Source organism: Eleutherodactylus coqui, chromosome 9 (assembly GCF_035609145.1).
Source record: "Eleutherodactylus coqui strain aEleCoq1 chromosome 9, aEleCoq1.hap1, whole genome shotgun sequence".
NCBI lineage: Eukaryota > Metazoa > Chordata > Amphibia > Anura > Eleutherodactylidae > Eleutherodactylus > Eleutherodactylus coqui.
In genome coordinates, this window is record NC_089845.1 from 50,413,323 (window position 1) to 50,433,284 (window position 19,962).

General features: G+C 44.9%; 1 protein-coding gene across 6 annotated transcripts in view; it reads left to right on the forward strand.

The window, feature by feature from the left end:
- PHACTR1 (phosphatase and actin regulator 1) overlaps positions 1-19,962 on the forward strand; it is a 299,050-nt gene that overhangs the window by 263,818 nt on the left and 15,270 nt on the right. For 4 of the 6 annotated variants that reach the window (XM_066579372.1, XM_066579373.1, XM_066579370.1 and 1 more), the window contains exons 6-8: positions 421-736; positions 4,846-4,956; positions 15,510-15,724. In XM_066579372.1, the coding sequence (XP_066435469.1) occupies positions 421-736; positions 4,846-4,956; positions 15,510-15,724 (642 nt within the window). The remainder of the gene's footprint in view (positions 1-420; positions 737-4,845; positions 4,957-15,509; positions 15,725-19,962) is intronic. The other 2 variants (XM_066579374.1, XM_066579371.1) reach the window with 1 other exon arrangement.

Genomic DNA, 19,962 nt, shown 5'->3' on the forward strand with positions numbered 1-19,962 from the left:
CGCTTTTGTTAGCACTGTCTGCTCTATTTTACCACATTTAGCACACCTCATCACCCATCACAATGATGGGGTGCGCTATAACCAGCACCCAAAAACAAAAGTAAAATCATGGTGTAATCGAAATCGCTGCGTTTTGCCGACCGCATGTGTGAGAGGAGCCGTATGCAGGTTGAAACTGAGCAACAGACAAAAAGTAAACGTGTAAATGGGCCATTAGACTTAGCAGCGGCCCTGGATGTTTATCTCTGTACTTATATGTAGATCCAGCCCTTGTAAGCACCATGCATGTAATGAGAACACATGGTTCTCCTTCGATTTGCTCCAGTATTGTTGGGTCACCCTTTCATCCATGTAAGTATAAACCAAGCGGTTTTCCATTTCCTGTATAAGATGTGAAGACTTGCTTTTTTTCTTCTCTAGAATCTGGAGCACCTGTGAAACTGCCTTGTATGCCGGGGAAGATGTCTCCTCCACTACCTCCAAAGAAAGTCATGATATGCATGCCATTAGGGGGATCAGACTATCCCCACTCCTATTCCAATCAGAAAAGTTCTCAGCATCATCATACCATTCTGCCATCTCAACTCGCCGTCCACCAGCACCAGCTACAGTATGGAAGCCAGCACCTCTCAACTGGATCAAGTTCAGTGCCCATCCATCCATCAATACCTCCAGGATGTAGGGTAATTGAGGAGCTCAACAAGACACTTGCTATGACCATGCAAAGGTTGGAAAGGTAACTACAGGCATGAGTGATGTATTGTGGCTTACACTTAGAAATATGATGAGAATTATTGTCGGGCTTTGATTTATTCATGTTTTAGAATTGGGAATAATTAAAAGGGTTTCCCAGGTAATTTGTTATGGTTGACCTATTCTCAGGATAGATCATCAATAGTTGATGGGCTGGGCTCCACCACTTGGGACCTTGACCGATCAGCTGTTTGGGTGCCCACTGGCACTGGCAAAACACGCAGGGTATGGAGCAAAAGAAGATAGCTCCAACCCCTGTGTAGTGGCTGACACTTGTAATTGAGTATAGGTCATCAATACAAATAGCCCGAATAAACCCCTTTGAATGGACACATTATTAAAGGGGAAATTCTGCCCAAAATGTTCTTCATGGGTACTCATCAGAAGCAAGTGTGTAGTGCATTGAACACTTCTGACATCATTCATTTGGACGAGTTCTTTGGAATATTTTCCTGGAGTTTTCCTGTAGCACTGATTGATTTTTTTGCTAAAGAATTTAGAAGATTCACAAAGTTCTGAACACCAGTGTAATTGCCTAAGGGTGCTTTTACATCTGCACTAGGGATTCCGCTATCCAATACTATTGTATCTTGTCACCACCACAGTAATGGGTGGAGACCTACACTGAAAGCTAAGGGCTAGGGTACGCCCCCAAAGGTCCTGATTGACTGCCTGCAGGAAGGTCCTAGCAGCGTGGTGATGTAGTTATGGCTGGGATGGAGGGTTAGGGTTAGTTTCGGTATAAGGCTTACATTATTAGCTGTACGTCTACAGTAACATCAAAGTATTCACAGCAAATAATGTAAGCCTTACACAGAAACTAACCATTACCATAACCCTCCATCCCAGCAATAAATCATTGCTCTTGCTGGGAGCGGAGGTGGGAGACTGCCGCCGGGACAAGAGTGACAGTGGGGTGGCCGGTAAGGGGAGCGCAGGTGGGAGACTGCCGCAGGGGAGACTGACAGCGGGGTCGGTAAGGGGAGTGGAGGTGGGAGACTGCCACCGGGACGAGAGTGACAGCGGAGCCGATAAGGGGAGCGAAGGTAGGAGACTGCCGCCGGGGAGACTGACAGCGGGGCTGGTAAGGGAAGCAGAGGTGGGAGACTGCCGCCAGTACGAGAGTGATAGCAGGGCCGGTAAGGGGAGATGCAGTCACAGCAGCGCTGCTGGAAGGGCACAGCTGGCGGCTACAGTTAGAGTGGGGGCAGGAGCAGCCCAGCAGCAGCAGCAAATGACAGCAGCACACTCACATCTGCGACTTGTGTGAAAGGCAGCGGGACACTCTCATCAGAGATCGAAGTGGTGAGTGCCAGGATCTGTGAGACCGAGGAAGGGGAGCCAGCCGTGCAGCCAATCAGGAACAGGGGGCATCACCCGCCTGTCAATCTTGTCTCGACCACTACTTCCGGTGGTGACTAGATACAATAGTACCCCGCTTTCCTGCTCCCCGGATGGAAGGGGAATTCCTGAGCTGAACAGTTCCATCTTTGGACAGTACTGAACAGTAGCGGGCGGACCCCCGCTCTCTGTGAGGAGACGTCCGGCTAAAAGTTCCGACGCGGATGTGAAACCACCCTTCTATGCTTCAATGAAATGCCTTGTCACTTATGATTGGATTTCATCTTTAACTATGAGTTTGGTCATTTAAGTGGTCCTACTAGTCACGACTGGCATTCACATATTATGGACTTATGTAAATCACTCGCACAATTTTGCAAACTATATATATTGTGACATTTGGGGGGTTAGTCACTTCTTGGGACGGCCATCTTGGTTGGCACAGAGTAAACTCACTTCCACACTTTTTTTTTAATCTGGCTCCTGCCAGCTTTATTGCTTCGTCACAGCAAGTATTTTATGGAAGCATACATATACAGAAGTGGAATAAACTATATAAAACGTAACTATAAGAATGAAATCTTCTCTCTTGTATCAGATTTTTTCCACCGCATGCAGTATTGGAGAGTGCGGTGTTTGCTCTTTAGTATATATATATATATATATATATATATATTTCTGTTCTTGGGCTTCTCCTGAAATGAAATAGACCATGTATTTCAGATTGTATGGCCTTTTACCAGCTCGCTTCTCTTTAAAGAGTCCCGCAGACCCTTTTCTCTGTGGAAAGGTCATACGCAGATTTATTCAACAAGGCATTTTGTGTAACGGCTTCTAGTCTTTAGCGCTACTCTACAATTTCTATAGGGTGATGGAAATGTGAATAAGCAATCAGCGTGCCTTCTATCCATTTGTTGCATTGCCACTGGGTTGCATTGGGGATTCAGATGAGATCGGACTGTGTCAGCATTTCTTTTCTGTAAACCTCTAGCGACTGCTGCTGACCAATTACCATTCTCCCTCTTAGTGCGCCTCGTCGAACTATTTGGAGCGACAGAAGTTTAGCTGAATCCACCTTTTACATTCAGCCATAATATTTGGATAGGAAAGTCAGGCAGATGCATTCAGAATTTGATCTAACACTTATAGATCTGTGTAGATGAACAGAGAAGTATTATATAAAAGCAGGGGTGTAGCTATGGGGGGTGCGGCGGGAGCAGTCACCATTCAGACTCTGCACTACTACTCACTAGACTTGACTCCACTACAATCAGTCAGATCCTTGAAGGTCTCTGAAATACTGGGGGTGCTAAATGATCCCGGGTAACACCACTAAATTCCAAGTAGAAACGTCCAACACTCAGTCAAGTGGCAACATAAAGCTTTATTTCATAAGTTTAGAAAATAGTACAGTCATAGAATGGTAGAATTGGAAGGGACCTCCAGGGTCATAGAATCATAGAGTTGGATGGGACCTCCAGGGTCATAGACTCATAGAGTTGGAAGGGACCTCCAGGGTCATAGAATCATAGAGTTGGATGGGAACTCCAGGGTCATAGAATCATAGCGTTGGATGGGACCTCCATTGTCATAGACTCAGAGAGTTGGAAGGGACCTCCAGGGTTATTGGGTCCAACCCCCTGCTCAATGCAGGATCATTAAATGATCCCAGACAGATGTCTGTCCAGCCTCTGTTTGTAGACTTCCATTGAAGGAGAACTCACTACCTCCCATGGTAACCTGTTCCACTCATTGATCACCCTCATTGTCTTATATCTTCTCTGTGTCTCCCCTCTTTCTGTTTCATCCCATTGCTTCTAGTCTTTCCTCGTACAAATGAGAATAAAGCTTATCCCTCTGCACTGTGACAACCCTTCAGATATTTGTAGACAGCTATTAAGCCTCCTCTCAGCCTTCTTTTTTGCAATATCCTGGTTAGCCTACTAGTTTCAAACCACAAGGGTTCTTACTAGAGATGAGCGAGCATACTCGCTAAAGACAATTACTCAATCGAGCATTGTCCTTAGCGAGTATCTCTCCGTTTGGAAGAAAAGGTTCGACTGCCGGCGCGGGTGACAGGTGAGTTGCGGCTATGAGCAGGGGGGAGAGAGGGAGAGAGAGATCTCACCTCCGTTCCTCCTCGCCGCTCCCCGCCCGCCGCCGGCAGCCGAATCTTGCTCCCGAGCGGGCAGGTACTCGCTAAGGGCAATGCTCGATCGAGCAATTGTCCTTAGCAAGTATGTTCGCTCATCTTCAGTTCTTACTCATGGCATGATACATAAACTACTGAGCTGCCATAGAAAGAAACACCCACAGCCATCTGTTACCTAATTAATAGGATTAGTCTCTTCCCATGTCCATATACAATAGGCGGGCAAACAGTATTATATACCCAAATGTTCAATAAATATGTAATAAATTTGCCTTATAATAAAGCCCATTAGGATAGCGGGTTTTACCTCATGGGCTAATACCTTGTGGCGCCAGTCTTCGCCTCTTCTTGGGTTCTTACGTGTTCCAGTGCACTCATCGCACTGTATAACATAGACCACATGGGGAAAGTCCAGAACACAGTTTAAAGCTTGACGGGCAACAAAATGACAGCCCTCCTTTTAACTATTTGCACCACCTGACTAACTAGTGCTAAAAGTGACGCCCCGCAAAAGTGTCGCTTCGTACTCTTATTAGATTCTGCAAACAAGTACGACTCCCTAGATCTGCTATTAACAATATTTTTAACTGTATTAATAGAAGAAAGACTATAACCCGTATACACCAACCTTCGGACAACTCTGTGACATTCCTGTTCGAAAACCGTTGGATTACTACAAATACGCTTAGCCCTGGAATACTCCCCCACAGGTAATCTTTTAATAACATGACAACGATGACAACTCTCAGCATGTAGGAGAGTATTCCCAGAGGCATAAAATCATTTGTCCCAGTCGAACCATACCCCGAGGGGGCCCAAGGGCCGGACCTGTCTCATAAATTGCAGATCACGGTATAGATTTTGTATTGGGGCCCAGGAGTTACACCGGTGATTGAAAGGGATTGTGAGTAGAAACATTGGGGACAGTCAGCTGCCACCGGCCCACCAGGATGAAAAACATTTGCTTCTTTGTATTGTAAATTCCAGTTTCTTAATGGAGAAATGGAGGTCGTGCCGCCTGTCAATCAGAATTCTCTGCCCTTAAGTGTGTGCCAGCTGCATGGCAGTGCCAAGCTACTATAGTGTATGAGAAATGGAGCCCAAGGAAAGTTCCTGTAAGGAGTATATTCTGCGCATTAGATCATGCTTTACCCTCCAGTGACTGAACCGCTTCATGCAGACAGAGATTTGCTACAGAGACATCATAATGTGAATGGTAAAGTAACGGTTAGATCCTAAAGGGCGAACGCACACGGACGTATTTGCGCACGCAATATGCAGAGAATGGATCTCATTGATTACAATGGGTTTATTCTCAGTCTTCTATTTTGTGCACTAAAGGCCCAACAGAGGTCTATGGGGGGCGTACCAATGCGCACCCAATGCCCACACGATTGTGAAATACACCGCGCAATTTCACAGTAAGAAGAACACACCTGGAACTACTTGAGCTAAGTAGCCTTTTAAATCAGAGCCCGGCTGGGTCCTGCGCCCATGTGGAATGTCCCAGCCAGCGCAGTAATTACAGTTATATGCACTACCGCGTGTGGTTTTTGCGCATACGCCTGTGTGAGTCTGGCCTTATACTGTAATTATGGCAGCCCCCAAATTACATATAACGTATTTTTTTCTAATGGGGCATTTGTGTAGATATAAATCACCGTAAGCATCAGTGTACTCGCCATTGATTTTATTGAGACCGGCACCTGCAATTACGAGCGCCGGCCACTACACAGGGGTCGGAGCAGTGGCTTCCACTCCAACCCCGAAGTATCTCGGTACTGACAGCCAGCACTGCCTGGAAAACCCCTTTAAAGAGTATTCAAGATACAGGCATTGATGTGGACGGTACCTCCAACCCTTAATGAGACTGAACTGCTAAATACAGTTGTCTTTATTTGAACTGTGTATTTACAGGATGGGCGTTTCGTTTTTGCGCACGTGTAGTTTACGGTATTTTTTGCACACGTGTATCCTGCGTATGTGTGCACACAAAAAAAATGCAAGAATGTTCCCATTGATTTCAATGAGCAATTAAATTGAATTCGTTTTTTTGCACAACCAAAATGCGCACGCCAAAAATGCACATATGACCGAACCAAATGAAATCAAACGGCTCTATTCACTGCATGTAGCGCGCGCAAATTTTTTATTCCTGTGAATAAGCCCTTAGGAAGACTGGAGTAAAACAGGTGCATCTTGATATTAGTTCAGTCACTGATGTCACTAAAGAGGGTAGAAAGAATGTTTTTGACATTTGCGATAATGCAGTTTTTATGTAATGTTTGGGAATCCTGTATAGCGGACAGAGTGGTCCTTGTTATGGCGCTAACCTGTCAGTAATGGCGACTATTGGATGAAGGGATTGTTACCTTGTGGTTGATGTGGGGTAATTATATGCTGCACGCTGTTATATATACCACTGTCCCAGATGGTACAAACGTCGAGTCGGGCATCTGCGTGGCGTTAATGCCAGTGCAGTCTCCCGCAGTAACAGGCTGTAGATTGCTGCAGAGACGGGTAAACATATATGAATCATGTGTCCCTCTTCGGATCCATCCTGCATTCATTCTGTTTTGTCCAGTAAGAATGTTTGGCAGCCGCGCCGGGACCAGATTATATCATGCTGCAAATATAGGACATTATGCTGTGACTGCCAAATGTTTGCTAACAGTTGTGTAGTAAATAATGCCAGTTTATCATATTATACATAACGCAGGTAAGCATTGCTGTCCAGTCTTGTAATTATTTATGTACCAAACCATAAATGTCTATTAGCATATTCTAGGTATTAAAGAAACACTTGTTTTTCTTTTTTTTTCAGAAATCCATCCCAATATCACTGACCTCTGCTGTGAAGAATCCAGTTCTGTAGCTCATCCCCTCCACCTTGTGTATTCTGTAGTTTTCCTACAGTCACATAACCAGCACTCTGACAACCCTCTGTGTCCTGCAGTTAATTTTTGTCATCTGCCACAAAGAAAAATTGTCTTTCTTGCCCCTATGAATCAAAGCTTCAAAATGCAAGCTGCACTGTGATTGGTTGCTTCGGGCAAGAAAGACTGTTCTTCTTATTGACATCTAACATATAAATCTGCTCCATTGTGTGATTGTTCTCAGTAAGAGAAACCAAGTAATCTTGTAGATATGATGCCTTTTAATGGCTAACAAAAATACATGATGGTAATGCGAGCTTTCAGACCTCACGCATAATGAAATAGATCCAAAGAGGCATGCATATATATATACACACATATTTATGACTAGGCACAGACATGGTGGGATTAATTTGCACTTAAAAAGAATACTACAACAGAAATACAAACATAGATGTGAAGGTTTTATGGTCCTTGAATTAGTGTTAAGAGATCATCAGGTCAGCAGTGTTATAGCTGTCTCATACTTCCCAGTCACACATGAATCCTTTTGAAGAATTTAGGCCTCTGTTGAAAGTGTCAAGAGCTGTTATAAATGTATATTCACAAATTCTTCTGTGGCTTTGTGATCTGAAATTGCTTTTCAGTATCATAACTTTCATATCTTCCAAGTTGTGCTCTGCTCGATTAACTGCAGGACACAGAGAGTTGTCAGAGTGCTGGCAGGACAGAAGAAAAGGGCAGAATTCATAGCCTGGAGGGGACGAGCTACAGAACTGGAATCTTCACATAAGGGATCAGTAATTATTGGGATGGATTTCCTAAAAATACAAAAATAGAAAACGGATTGCTTTTTTAACCCCTTGGTGTCTTACCATCTATATATATACATCCTAATTGTTGATGCACTGTGCAGGTAGGATGTATATATAGCACTTTGCCAGTAAAAAAAATTGGGTTGGCACTTTGTCAGTTCTACCCTAATGAAGTGACAGCGAGTTATAATGATCAGCTCTCAGCAATGAAAATTAAAGGGGTTGTCCCGCGGCAGCAAGTGGGTCTATACACTTCTGTATGGCCATATTAATGCACTTTGTAATGTACATTGTGCATTAATTATGAGCCATACAGAAGTTATCAAAAGTTATTCACTTACCTGTTCCGTTGCTGGCGTCCTCGTCTCCATGGTTGCCGTCTAATTTTCGCCGTCTAATGGCCAAATTAGACGCGCTTGCGCAGTCCGGGTCTTCTGCTTTTCTCAATGGGGCTCCGTGTAGCTCCGCCCCGTCACGTGCCGATTCCAGCCAATCAGGAGGCTGGAATCGGCAATGGACCGCACAGAAGCCCTGCGGTCCACCGAGGGAGAAGATGCCGGCGGCCATCTTCACCGGGTAAGTAAGAAGTCACCGGAGCGCGGGGATTCAGGTAAGCGCTGTCCGGTGTTCTTTTTTAACCCCTGCATCAGGGTTGTCTCGCGCCGAACGGGGGGGGGGGGATGGGGGTTGAAAAAAAAAAAAACCCGTTTCGGCGCGGGACAACCCCTTTAATGAACATCGTGGTCAAAGTGAGCAAAATTACCAGCTAATGACAGGCTAAATGAAAAGATAAAAATGGGAATCTTTCTTCCCAGGTCTTCAGTCTTTCCTTCATCTCCACGAGGAAAAATAATTCCCTGCTGCACCTGCCACATCTGTGACAGATGCAGCAAAGGAATTCTAAATCCCCACGGGAATGAAGAACACATTTGCCGCATGCAGCAGATGTTTTCTTCACCTCTGCAGGGAATAAAGAATTTCCTACCGCAGCTGTCACAGATGACAGCTGCGGTAGCGAATCAAGCTGCCGGCACCCAGTAATTGTTTTTCAGGGAAGGGCTTTAAATATAAGCCCTTCCCTGAAAAACAAGAAAAAATGGTGATAAAAAATTTTTAAAACTCTATACTCACCTTTCTTTAGCTGCCAGGGCTCAGCCACATCCAGTCAGCACTCCTCCTGCCCTGCTGTGAGGAGTATTCAGCAGACGGAGATTTAAAATCCCCGCCTGCTGAATGGGCTGCCTTTGATTGGCTGAGCACTGTGACCAATCAGAGGCAGCTGTCAGCTATTGAATGACAAGCTGAGAGCTGCCTCTGATTGGTCCCTGCGCTCAGCCAATCAGAGGCAGCACTCGCCCATTCATGAATTTACAGCTGCGGTAGGAAATTCTTTATTCCCTGCAGGGATAAAGAATTCCTTTGCTGCATCTGTCACAGATGTGACAGGTGCAGCAGGGAATTTTTTATTCCCCGCGGGGATGAAGGAAACATCTGCCGCATGCAGCAGATGTGTTCTTCATCCCCGCAGGGACACGGCAGTGGCAGACAGGTAAGTTTTTTTTGTTTTGTTTTTTACACTAAAATTGTTGTTTTTCAGGGAAGAGCTTATATTTAAAGCCCTTCCCTGAAAAACAATTCAGGGGTGCCGGCAGACCATTGTCTTCAAGGGAGGCGCCGGCAGCAGCCGCAGCTCCATTGAAGGCAATGCACGGACCTGCATTCACGCTTGTTTTTGCACGTACATGGGTGTGCACTTATGTACGCACCTATGTACACACAAAAACACGCTCGTGTGAAGCCACCCTTAAAATGTATTGTTTTGAAACAGGTCATAAACAGGTTAAGTTGTCCAATATGTTATTATTTTTACTTGTTTGGTTCGCATTTGTGCTAAAACGAAGGCTGATGCAGTTTTCACTGTGTTTTATGGGAAGAAGATTGCACATACAATAAATGATGCAATAAAAATGCATCTGTGATGTTATTCTGTAGCATTACGTACACTTGGTGAATCCTATGAAAACCCAAACAACGACAGAATTTCAGGGGTTTTTTTCCCAATCTCCCCTCTGCTCCAAGAATAATAAAAATTAATTATAGCCCAAACTAAACTGGTCACTGAACACTTGCATTTATGTGCATATGTAGCCTCTCTCTCTCTCTTTACTGGTAAAAGTTTTAGAACACCTCAATTTTTCCCATTATTTTTGACATTAACACAATTCAACTCCAGTTGATAATGTTAAATGGCTCAAAGGTTCAAAGTAAGTTAAAACACAAAAATATTATGAAATTTTAACCTGAAACACAACAATAATCTGAATTTATGATTTTAACCAAAGGGAGTTTTTCAGGGAACACATCAAGGACAGCTGCTTCGCAGCCCAGAAAGCAAATTATGGTTTGAAATCAGATGTAAACTATTCCTACAGGTGTTTCAACTTTTGTAGATTACTTTCAAACCCTCTGATTCTATATAACCAATTTTGGAGCAGACTGCATTACAAAACCCACTAGGGCAGGATTTGGACATTTTCACTCTACAGGACAGAGCAGATTGCTATCATAATAGCAAAAAAAGGCAATTACCCAAATAAAACGGACAGACACTTATAACCCTTAGAAATGTAGGTCTGTTCTACAGAGAAGTTGCCAAGAAAGCCAAGGTGACAGTCAGTACAGTTTCCTATACCATCAAAAGGCACTTGAAAACTAGAGGAAACTCTAAGGCTGGGTTCACACAGGGCGGATTTGCCGCGGCAAATCCACCCGCGGCCGCTAATCTCGGGATTAGCCAGCCATGTGGACGAGATTTCTCAGAAACCTCGTCCACACGGGACGGCCAATCCGCTGCGGTAAGTCCAAGCCGCAGCCGCGGTTTTAGAAGATGCAGCATGTCTATTTACCTTTCCTTTTTTGTTTATTTTCATCGCGGCCGCACTCTCCTCTATGGGAGCGCCATCTGCAACGGAAAAGCAAGCGGCCGGGCCGCTTCAAAGCCGCCTCGGCGGTTCTCCCGGCGGAAATCTCGCGGTTTTTGCTGCGGCCAAACCGCGAGATTTCCGATGGGAATCCGCCCTGTGTGAACCCAGCCTAACAGGAAGAGGTCTGGCAGACCAAAAGCCACTACAAAATCAGATGACAAGTTTTTGAGAGTCAACAGTTTGCATGATCGGCGCCTCACAACACAAAATTTCCAAGAACTGCTTAATGCAACTGCGAAGATTGCAAAATAAAAAAAGACCTAGGCCAAGTAGCACCTCCTTTGGACTACTGAAGAGTGAAAAAATGTCTTATGGACTGATGAATCAAAATGTAACATCTCTGGTACATCCCGCAGAGTTTTTATACCCTGTCGAGTAGGTGAAAGGATGGTTTCTGAGTTAGGGACACCAATCATCAAACATGGAGGAGGAAGCATGATGGCCTGGGTCTCTTATGTTGGATCCAGAGTTGGCAACTTGCAGAGGAAGATTGGCACGCTGGATGAAAAGCGCTACCTTAGCATTTTTATATGCCATTCACTACCCTCTGGTGCACACCTAGTTGGTCAGAGGTTCATAATACAGCAAGACAATGATCCAAAACATACTTGTAGGTTATGTCAGACCAACTTAAGAAGACAAGAAGAAGCAAGTAGGCTTCACAGAAAAGAATGACCTGCACAGTCTCCAGACTGAAACCCCATTGTGTTTGTTTGAGAAAAACTGGACAGAAGGGTGAAAGCAAAGCATCCTACAATTGCAGCACATTTGTGGGAACTTCTGCAACAATGTTGGGAAGAAATTTCTGAACAATATCTAAATGCAATAGTAGAAAGTGCTTCTTATGGCAGCTTTTGTAAAGCTTATTGACCACTAGTCATGTCTACAATGCAATCAGAGATTTCACCCAGTTAACAGAGTTTGAGAGGGGGTGCATTAAAATGCGAGAACCTGGATGGTCGTATGAATGAATTGCCTGTCAAATGGGCCATTCTGACCAGACTGTTGGGAGCTGTTGAGACCAATTGATCTGTGAAGGCACTCACGCAAAACAAATGGGTTCAGGAAATCCTTGACAGACCACAAGTAGAGAGCATCATCTTACAAGCTCAAACATCTGTTTCGTTGTGCTCACCCCTAGGCCATTGAGGCCTAAGGGTGAACACCTCCACCCAGCACTTGCTGTGGAGCAGCACACTGCCCCAACTGCTGGTGTGATGTTCCTGGGGGGCCATCGCATACAACAGTTGTTCACCCCTAGTAATGGTACAAGGAACAATGACAGCTCAGCGATATGTTCAGAACGCCCTACAGCCACATGTGTTTCTCTCATGGGAGGACTTCCAAGAGGCATTTTCCAATAGGATAATGCTCGGCCGCACACACAAGGGTATCACAGGAATGCCTCCACAACATTTCAGTACTTCCATGGCCTGCCTGGTCGCCAAATTTATTGCCAATAGAACATGTATGGGATCATCTAGGATGCCAGCTTCGACAGCATTTGAGTTTGCACAATCTAGAGACTCAATTAGAGCAAATGTACACGGATAAGCTGCAGGATACCATAGAGAACCTGTATGCCTCCATGCCCGCCCGTATCACATCTTGTATCCAAGCTAGAGGCAGTACAACAGGGTACTAGAGCCTCCATGCCCACCCGTATCACATCTTGTATCCAAGCTAGAGGCGGTACAACAGGGTACTAGAGCCTCCATGCCTGCCCATATCACATCTTGTATTCACGGTAGAGGCAGTAGAACAGGGTACTAGAGTCTCCATGCCCACCCTTATCACATCTTGTATCCAATCTAGAGGCGGTACAACAGGGTACATAGAGCCTCCATGCCCACCCGTATCACATCTTGTATCCAAGCTAGAGGCAGTACAACAGGGTACATAGAGCCTCCATGCCCACCCGTATCACATCTTGTATCCAAGCTAGAGGCAGTACAACAGGGTACTAGAGCCTCCCTTCAAGGGTTCGGTTTTCAACAATAAATGACCCCAAGGGGCTTGAGTTTTGCTTTTTTTTTTTACAATGAGTGTATATAGAGAGAGGTCTCCTGTAGACAACCACCACAGAATTGCATTAAGAAGTGGACTTATGGGGGGGGAGGGGGGGTCTTCTCAAAGATTATGGTCAGTATACATAATATATGGTGGAACCAAAAATCTAACACAGGCAACCTATGTGGGTTGATTTCACCTGCGAACATTTTTAATACGAAGTAAAACTCGGTCATTAAGCGGTACACTCCATACAACGGCGAGATCTCAGACATTTAGGTATTTAAATAGAAATGTTCACCTTTTTCTGAACAAAATGCTTAATGTTCAACTTAACTGAGGAAACCTCGACAAATTAATGTATCAGAGTTGCAGTTAGGCCCTCCCGGTGACTTAGAACCCAAGTAGTGTACCGAGCCTAAATTCCTTTGTCTTAATCTCTTGTGTCTGTCACCACCTGGGGAGACAGTAGACAGAACTTCACTTGGTTATTACATACACTAGATTCATGCTGTGATATTTTATCAGCGGTGTTCGCTATATAGAGAACACATGGACATGTTATGGCATATACAACACAGGTGGTAGCCTGGACACACTGCCTGGATACTCGATTGCCGAGAGGGCTTAATCGTGATTTCAATTTACATATACTAGATTGACGCTATGTTCGCTATGCGAACTTAAAATGGGTTCATTCACATTTGCGATGTTTCCCTGCATGGCATCGTGCTGCAATGCTATGCAGAGAAGAGATAGCAGCATGTCCTTTCTTTTGTAATATCGCCCATTGTTTTCAATGGGGCCGGCCCCATTGAAAACAGTGGGAAAAGATTGCGATCCCCTGCCCTGCTGTGACAGCCGTGGCGGGGGATTTCTTCAGGTTTTATTGGGATTTCATCCAGGGGTTTCCACATGGATTGTGAGGGCAATGTCGGGCCGGTTTTCACTGCACGAGATCGCCCTCGCCAGTGTGAAGGAGCCTTGACTTTCCCTAGAGGAACTGTTGGCTGAAGGACAGCAGCACCGCTAGACTTATCATAGGTACTTTGACCTGCCTGACAGTCACTGAATGTATCAAACTCAAATTTTATGATAGTACGGCGGTGGTGAGAATGTCATAAATCTAATGACACCAAAACCATCCACCAAAGGTCACGCAAAGGGGCCAAAGTGTGGTGCAAGAAAAAGCCTGTAGGCTTCTTTATATTAGATTGGTCTAAGTTTCCTTTATTCATTTCAAGGTGTCTTTTAGATGGAACAAGAAATTGTTCGAAAGAGCTAAAGTGCACAATACATAATCATTTGGTCTGAACGCGAGCCAATGACGAATGATAACCGTTCACTCTTCCTTCATCGTTCATTTTATGTGGGCATAAAAACTTATCGTTGCCTCCTTCACTTATCGTTCAGTTTGAGCAGCAATCATTCAGTCCCTCTCATTCACTTATACAGCGAATGTGAAAGATTGGAAGGAGCCACCGATGTATCTGCTTGTCTAAACTGGCTCCACGAGAGCCAACGAGTTGGCGGTGACGTCACTCGTTCACACGAGAAGCGGCTCGTCTAAAAGGACCCAGATGGAACACATCTACAGCGCTCTAAAACTGATGCAAGCTAAATGTATTCTTGTGTCACAAACTACCAAATAGTAGGTAGAGTAGTGTGATACAATGTCATAGAACGTTGCAGTCCATTTCGGACCTTACTCACCCATGTCAGTAGTGCAGCCACTGCTATTCGCGCCAGCTTCAGCCGAAGTGCCATTCAGTAGGAGCTGTTCAAGCATTCGTTTCCGCTCTCTCTCTCTCTTGTCCTCTCTCTCGTTCTCTCTCGTTCTCTCTCTCTCGTTCTCTCTCTCTCTCTCGTTCTCTCTCTCTCTCTCTCGTTCTCTCTCTCTCTCTCTCTCTCTCTCTCGTTCTCTCTCTCTCGTTCTCTCTCTCGTTCTCTCTCTCTCTCTCTCTCGTTCTCTCTCTCTCTCTCTCGTTCTCTCTCTCTCTCGTTCTCTCTCTCTCTCTCGTTCTCTCTCTCTCTCTCTCGTTCTCTCTCTCTCTCTCGTTCTCTCTCTCTCTCGTTCTCTCTCTCTCTCGTTCTCTCTCTCTCTCTCTCTCTCGTTCTCTCTCTCTCTCGTTCTCTCTCTCTCTCTCGTTCTCTCTCTCTCTCTCGTTCTCTCTCTCTCTCTCTCTCGTTCTCTCTCTCTCTCTCTCTCGTTCTCTCTCTCTCTCTCGTTCTCTCTCTCTCTCTCGTTCTCTCTCTCTCTCTCGTTCTCTCTCTCGTTCTCTCTCTCTCTCTCGTTCTCTCTCTCTCTCTCTCGTTCTCTCTCTCTCTCTCTCTCTCTCTATATATATAGAATGTGTATGTATATGATTATTTCATTTCCCTAGTTTGCTGCCACAGTATAGATAATGACTTTATATGAAGCAGACTGAACAAAGTTGATTTACTGTAAAATCCAATGACTTTCCCCACTGATGTGGCCTTAGGACCCCACATTTTCCAACATTATCATACGATTATGAAGTTGTAATGGACTCTAATGGTGTTTATTGAAGAAGGTTCTTCCTGCCTGTTTTTGTAGCTCGGGCTTACATGGAGACAGCATGTCAAAATCAGGACTCGGTGGATATGCTGACATGAGACAAGTGCCAACTGTTGTTATTGAATGTGAAGATGATAAAGAAAATGTGCCTCATGAATCAAACTATGAAGACTCCTCATGCCTCTATTTAAGGGATGATGAAGACGACGAGGATGACGATGAGGAGGAAGATGACGATAGCTCACTATACACAAGTAAGTACGGAAGCTTGCAGAACAATGTGACGGCAGGCTGAGAATTATCATGATTGTGGATTTTACAGATACATTAGATGAAAGGTCGAATTCTGAAAAATCACTATAGTAATAGGAGCGTTTTTCCTCAATGAGTCGAGTCACAAGGGATTGTTTTAGAGAAAGTCGAAAAAATGCAAACATAATATTGAAAAAGAGTTTTAAAAAAAAAATCAAGTATTATTGTACCAGGATCACATGAGACATATTTTAGGTGGTCGCTGAAAATCTAGCCCTGCCCAATAGGGTGGTTTTACATCCTCACTTGGGGTTCCACTTTCCTGCTCCGTTCAGGGTGCGGGAAAAGGGAATCCCTGCAGCCATACCAGAGCCATCCCAGAGCTCTGTCTCTGGACGGAACCAAACAGCGCCAGACATGCCCCATTGACTATAATGGGGTCTGTTTGGTTTCTGCCCAGCTGACTGTCTTTTGGACAAAAAAACAAAAAAGCTCTGCATGCAGCCCTTTTTCTCCCAGTATTTTGAACCGTATCTGTGATGGAACCTCTACCAAAGTGCCAACAACCACTTGTCCGTCAATCCGTGTGTGTCTGATGTGTGAGTTACATTCGGAGCTTGACAGCACCTGTGATGTCAGTTACTGGCTCTTAGCTCCTCCCCCTGATCACATGATGGTGACATCATCACAGGTCTTTTATCCTCCTGCACTGAATAAGGAATTATGGGCAGACTACATCCCACACAAACCCCTGCTGCATCAGTTGCTATGGATACAGCAGTACTCAGTCTGCCAGTTTCTACCTGGTTGTGAGACATCTGGACACCTGTGTGGAGACTCCAATAAATGACACCTCACAAATTTACACATACATAGCTTGTGTGCTGACAGGACCTATGATGATGTCACCATCATGTGATCAGTCACATGGTCTCTGAGCTAATTGAGGGATTATGGACAGACTACATCCCTCACAAACCCCCGCGGCCGCAGTTGCTATGGATACAGCAGTACTCGGTCTGGCAGTTTGTAGCTGCACACCTATGTGGGGCTCGAATAAATGACACCTCTCAACTGTCCACATACATGGCTGGCGATGCATATTGACCAACAAAATTGAAGCATCGTCCTTCACCGCTATCTTCACATCTCCAGACTGTGATATCATGTCATCTCAAGTGCTAATGCCACCAATACGAGTCCAGCCTTCAACTAATCATCAACCGTTGTTTGGTGTTGAAACAAGTTGTCGTGCAAACATGTCACCCGAGAGGGTTCAACACCGCCATGCTGCTAATGCAGCTTACATGACACAGCGACAAGCTACAATTTCACCTCAGCCAGCAGCTGAAGTTTGTAAAACACATGCAGCTCATATGCAAAAGCAACGTATCACAGCTGTGTGGTGCATTGCGCAACCCGAAACACTGGTACTATAATTTTCTAATAATTACTAGTCAAACTACTAACAATGACCTGTTCATCCGTGAGTGAGTGGGCTTGTGAGTGACCTACATGCTCCACCCCTGATCACATGACGGTGACGTCATCAATGGTCCTTCATCCACAGTGAGGGAGTTACATGCTCTGCCCCTGATCACGTCATCATCACAGGTCCTGTACGCACACAGCTGCTGTCCGGCTAGGTGTTCGTTAGTGTGCCATAGCAACTGAGGTGGCAGGGGGTGTGTAGTTTGCCCAAAATCTGCAAATAAAAAATGCTGGACCTTTGATGACATCACCGTAATGTGTTCAGGGGCGGACCATGACGGTGACATCATCACAAGTCCTTCATCTCCACTACTATGTTGTTTCTGATCCTTGTTGTATGGGATGAACAATGTATGTAGCAGAGCTGTGTGTGTAACGTGCATGTAGCAGAGCAGTGTGTGTGACGTGCATGTAGCACAGCTGTGTGACGCATTATGCCACCAGAAACACTAGTACTATAATTTCCTAATGATATTAGCAAGTTATTAATAAAAATATTGTTATAAATAAGGCAGTGCAGCAGCGCATTGTGCTGTAGTTGTTTACCACATTCCTAGTTTGTGGCTCATTTTCCATCCTGCAATCACAGGTAAGTTCATCATCTTTCACCTTGTTTCCATCGTCACGGACATTCAGCTTCAGACGATACAGTGTATTTCTTCATGCTCATACCACAGTTCACTCAAATGGTTTTCAAGGAGCAGCGCACATCTTTTCGATCAGCTGAACTCATCTCTTCACCAGACTCTATAAACGTGTGGCTGCTGCCAATGACAAGTTCTTTCTTCTTTTTAGTACAGATACAAAATCCAAAATTTCAGCATTATAGTTTTGCTCAGATTTGATGAAAACTCTTCCGGATTGAACTTGTTTAACTGTGAAGATGGCAGTTGGCTTTATCTTCAATCCAATAGAGGCAGAAGGCTTCATAGTTCACAAGGCTCTGCCAGCATTAAATACAATAGGTGATAACTCACCTGTAAACAGAAGCAGAGGGATTTGTACTGTATCATATGACACAAAAACTTGACTCATTTTGGAAAAACACTCCTTTATATATGTTACCAAACACCAAAAACAGTGTATGGTGTAACGACACTGAATGGAGGTCTACGATACACAAGTGTGTTCACTGAGCCTTCCACAGCCATTCTACATCTTCACTCATTATAGAATTGGAAGAATTCCTTCACTTGTGTGCTTCTACCTTGTTTTACTGAGCATTGGATGGAAAACCGCGATATGCCAACCTGATAAACAGGGCCATAACTTGAAGTTCCTAGACAGTGTAGAATCTGTAACGAGACCCCCAATAAGCTAAATTAAGTCACAATACAGAGATAGTAAACAGTGATATCCCTAGACTGGGATACAAAGTTAGTTGTATCATAACACATGGGTGAAGTGACAATAAAGGTAGCCATGCCCAATGGGCAGGAGGAGGTCGATGGTTGAACTGTTGAACGAATGATCATCTGGTTAGATGATCATCCTTTTGCACACGCAGCCATACACATTTCAGGCCATAATGGCCGTTTTTGTCGTTCAATTTCCTATATATATTCAATGACATCTGGAGAAGTACGAAACATTCTTTCAAGGAAAGTTATGTTGTCTGACAAACATTTCAGACGTGGCCGACAACTTTAAACTAAAGTTATTGAAAATGGATAATTTCAACCATAACCAACATTCGTTGGATGAAATTTAATAGCAAACAAGCATTTAAGACCACCAGTGACAGACCACCATTGTCTAGAAGGAAGTCGGCCATGTTTGCAATTTTCATCCCATAGTCAGACAAAGGAGCATTCCTGAAAGAATATTTCCAGAAAAATCGTTGATCCGTCGCCCGATGTCATTGAACTTGTATGGGCTGTTTGATGGACTGTAATGGCCAATATCGATCACAGAAAATGGCCGTTACTTACTGGGTGAGGAGTGCATATAGATGCATCCTCCTCTCACCATGCAGGTAGCTGACTACCAAATGGAGGAGCCAATAACACCTGTGCAGGACACCGATGAGACAGCCACTCACACTGCCTCCTGATAATGAGGGGGGTGGATGCGTGGTGTACACTCCCACACAGAGTGGATACAGGGTGCCAGACCATTCTGATATATGTAGTTCACCATGCAAACCAGCAACCTATTAATGACGCCATGATAATTCGGCGGGTTGCCCTGCATTTCCATCAGTGAACCCCATTGGTACTGCCACCCTGGGCTCCCCCTGGAGTCTTAAAGCCACACTGCATGTGAATGATAGATAATAAATGCAAGGCATTGGTTGGATGTTGGCCACGGTATACTTAAAGGGGTGGTCTCGCGAAACCAAGTGGGGTTATACACTTCCGTATGGCCATATTAATGCACTTTGTAATGTACATTGTGCATTAAATATGAGCCATACAGAAGTTATTCCACTTACCTGCTCCGTTGCTAGCGTCCTCGTCTCCATGGTTCCGTCTAAATTCGCTGGCAGCTTGCTTTTTTAGACGCGCTTGCGCAGTCCGGTCTTCTCCATTCAGCACGAGCCGCTTCAGTGTGCTCCCCGCTACAGCTCTTCTGCGCATGCGCAGACGAGCTGTCACTGCTCGGGAGCGCGCTGAAGCGGCCATTCTGCACCATCCTCTGTTAGAGGAAGGTGCAGAAACTGGAGCTGCCCAGCGGAGAAGCCCAGCCCAGCAGCCCCGAGAAGCCTCCCAGGTAAGTGATGGGTCGGGGGGGGGCTGCCGCTGCGCCG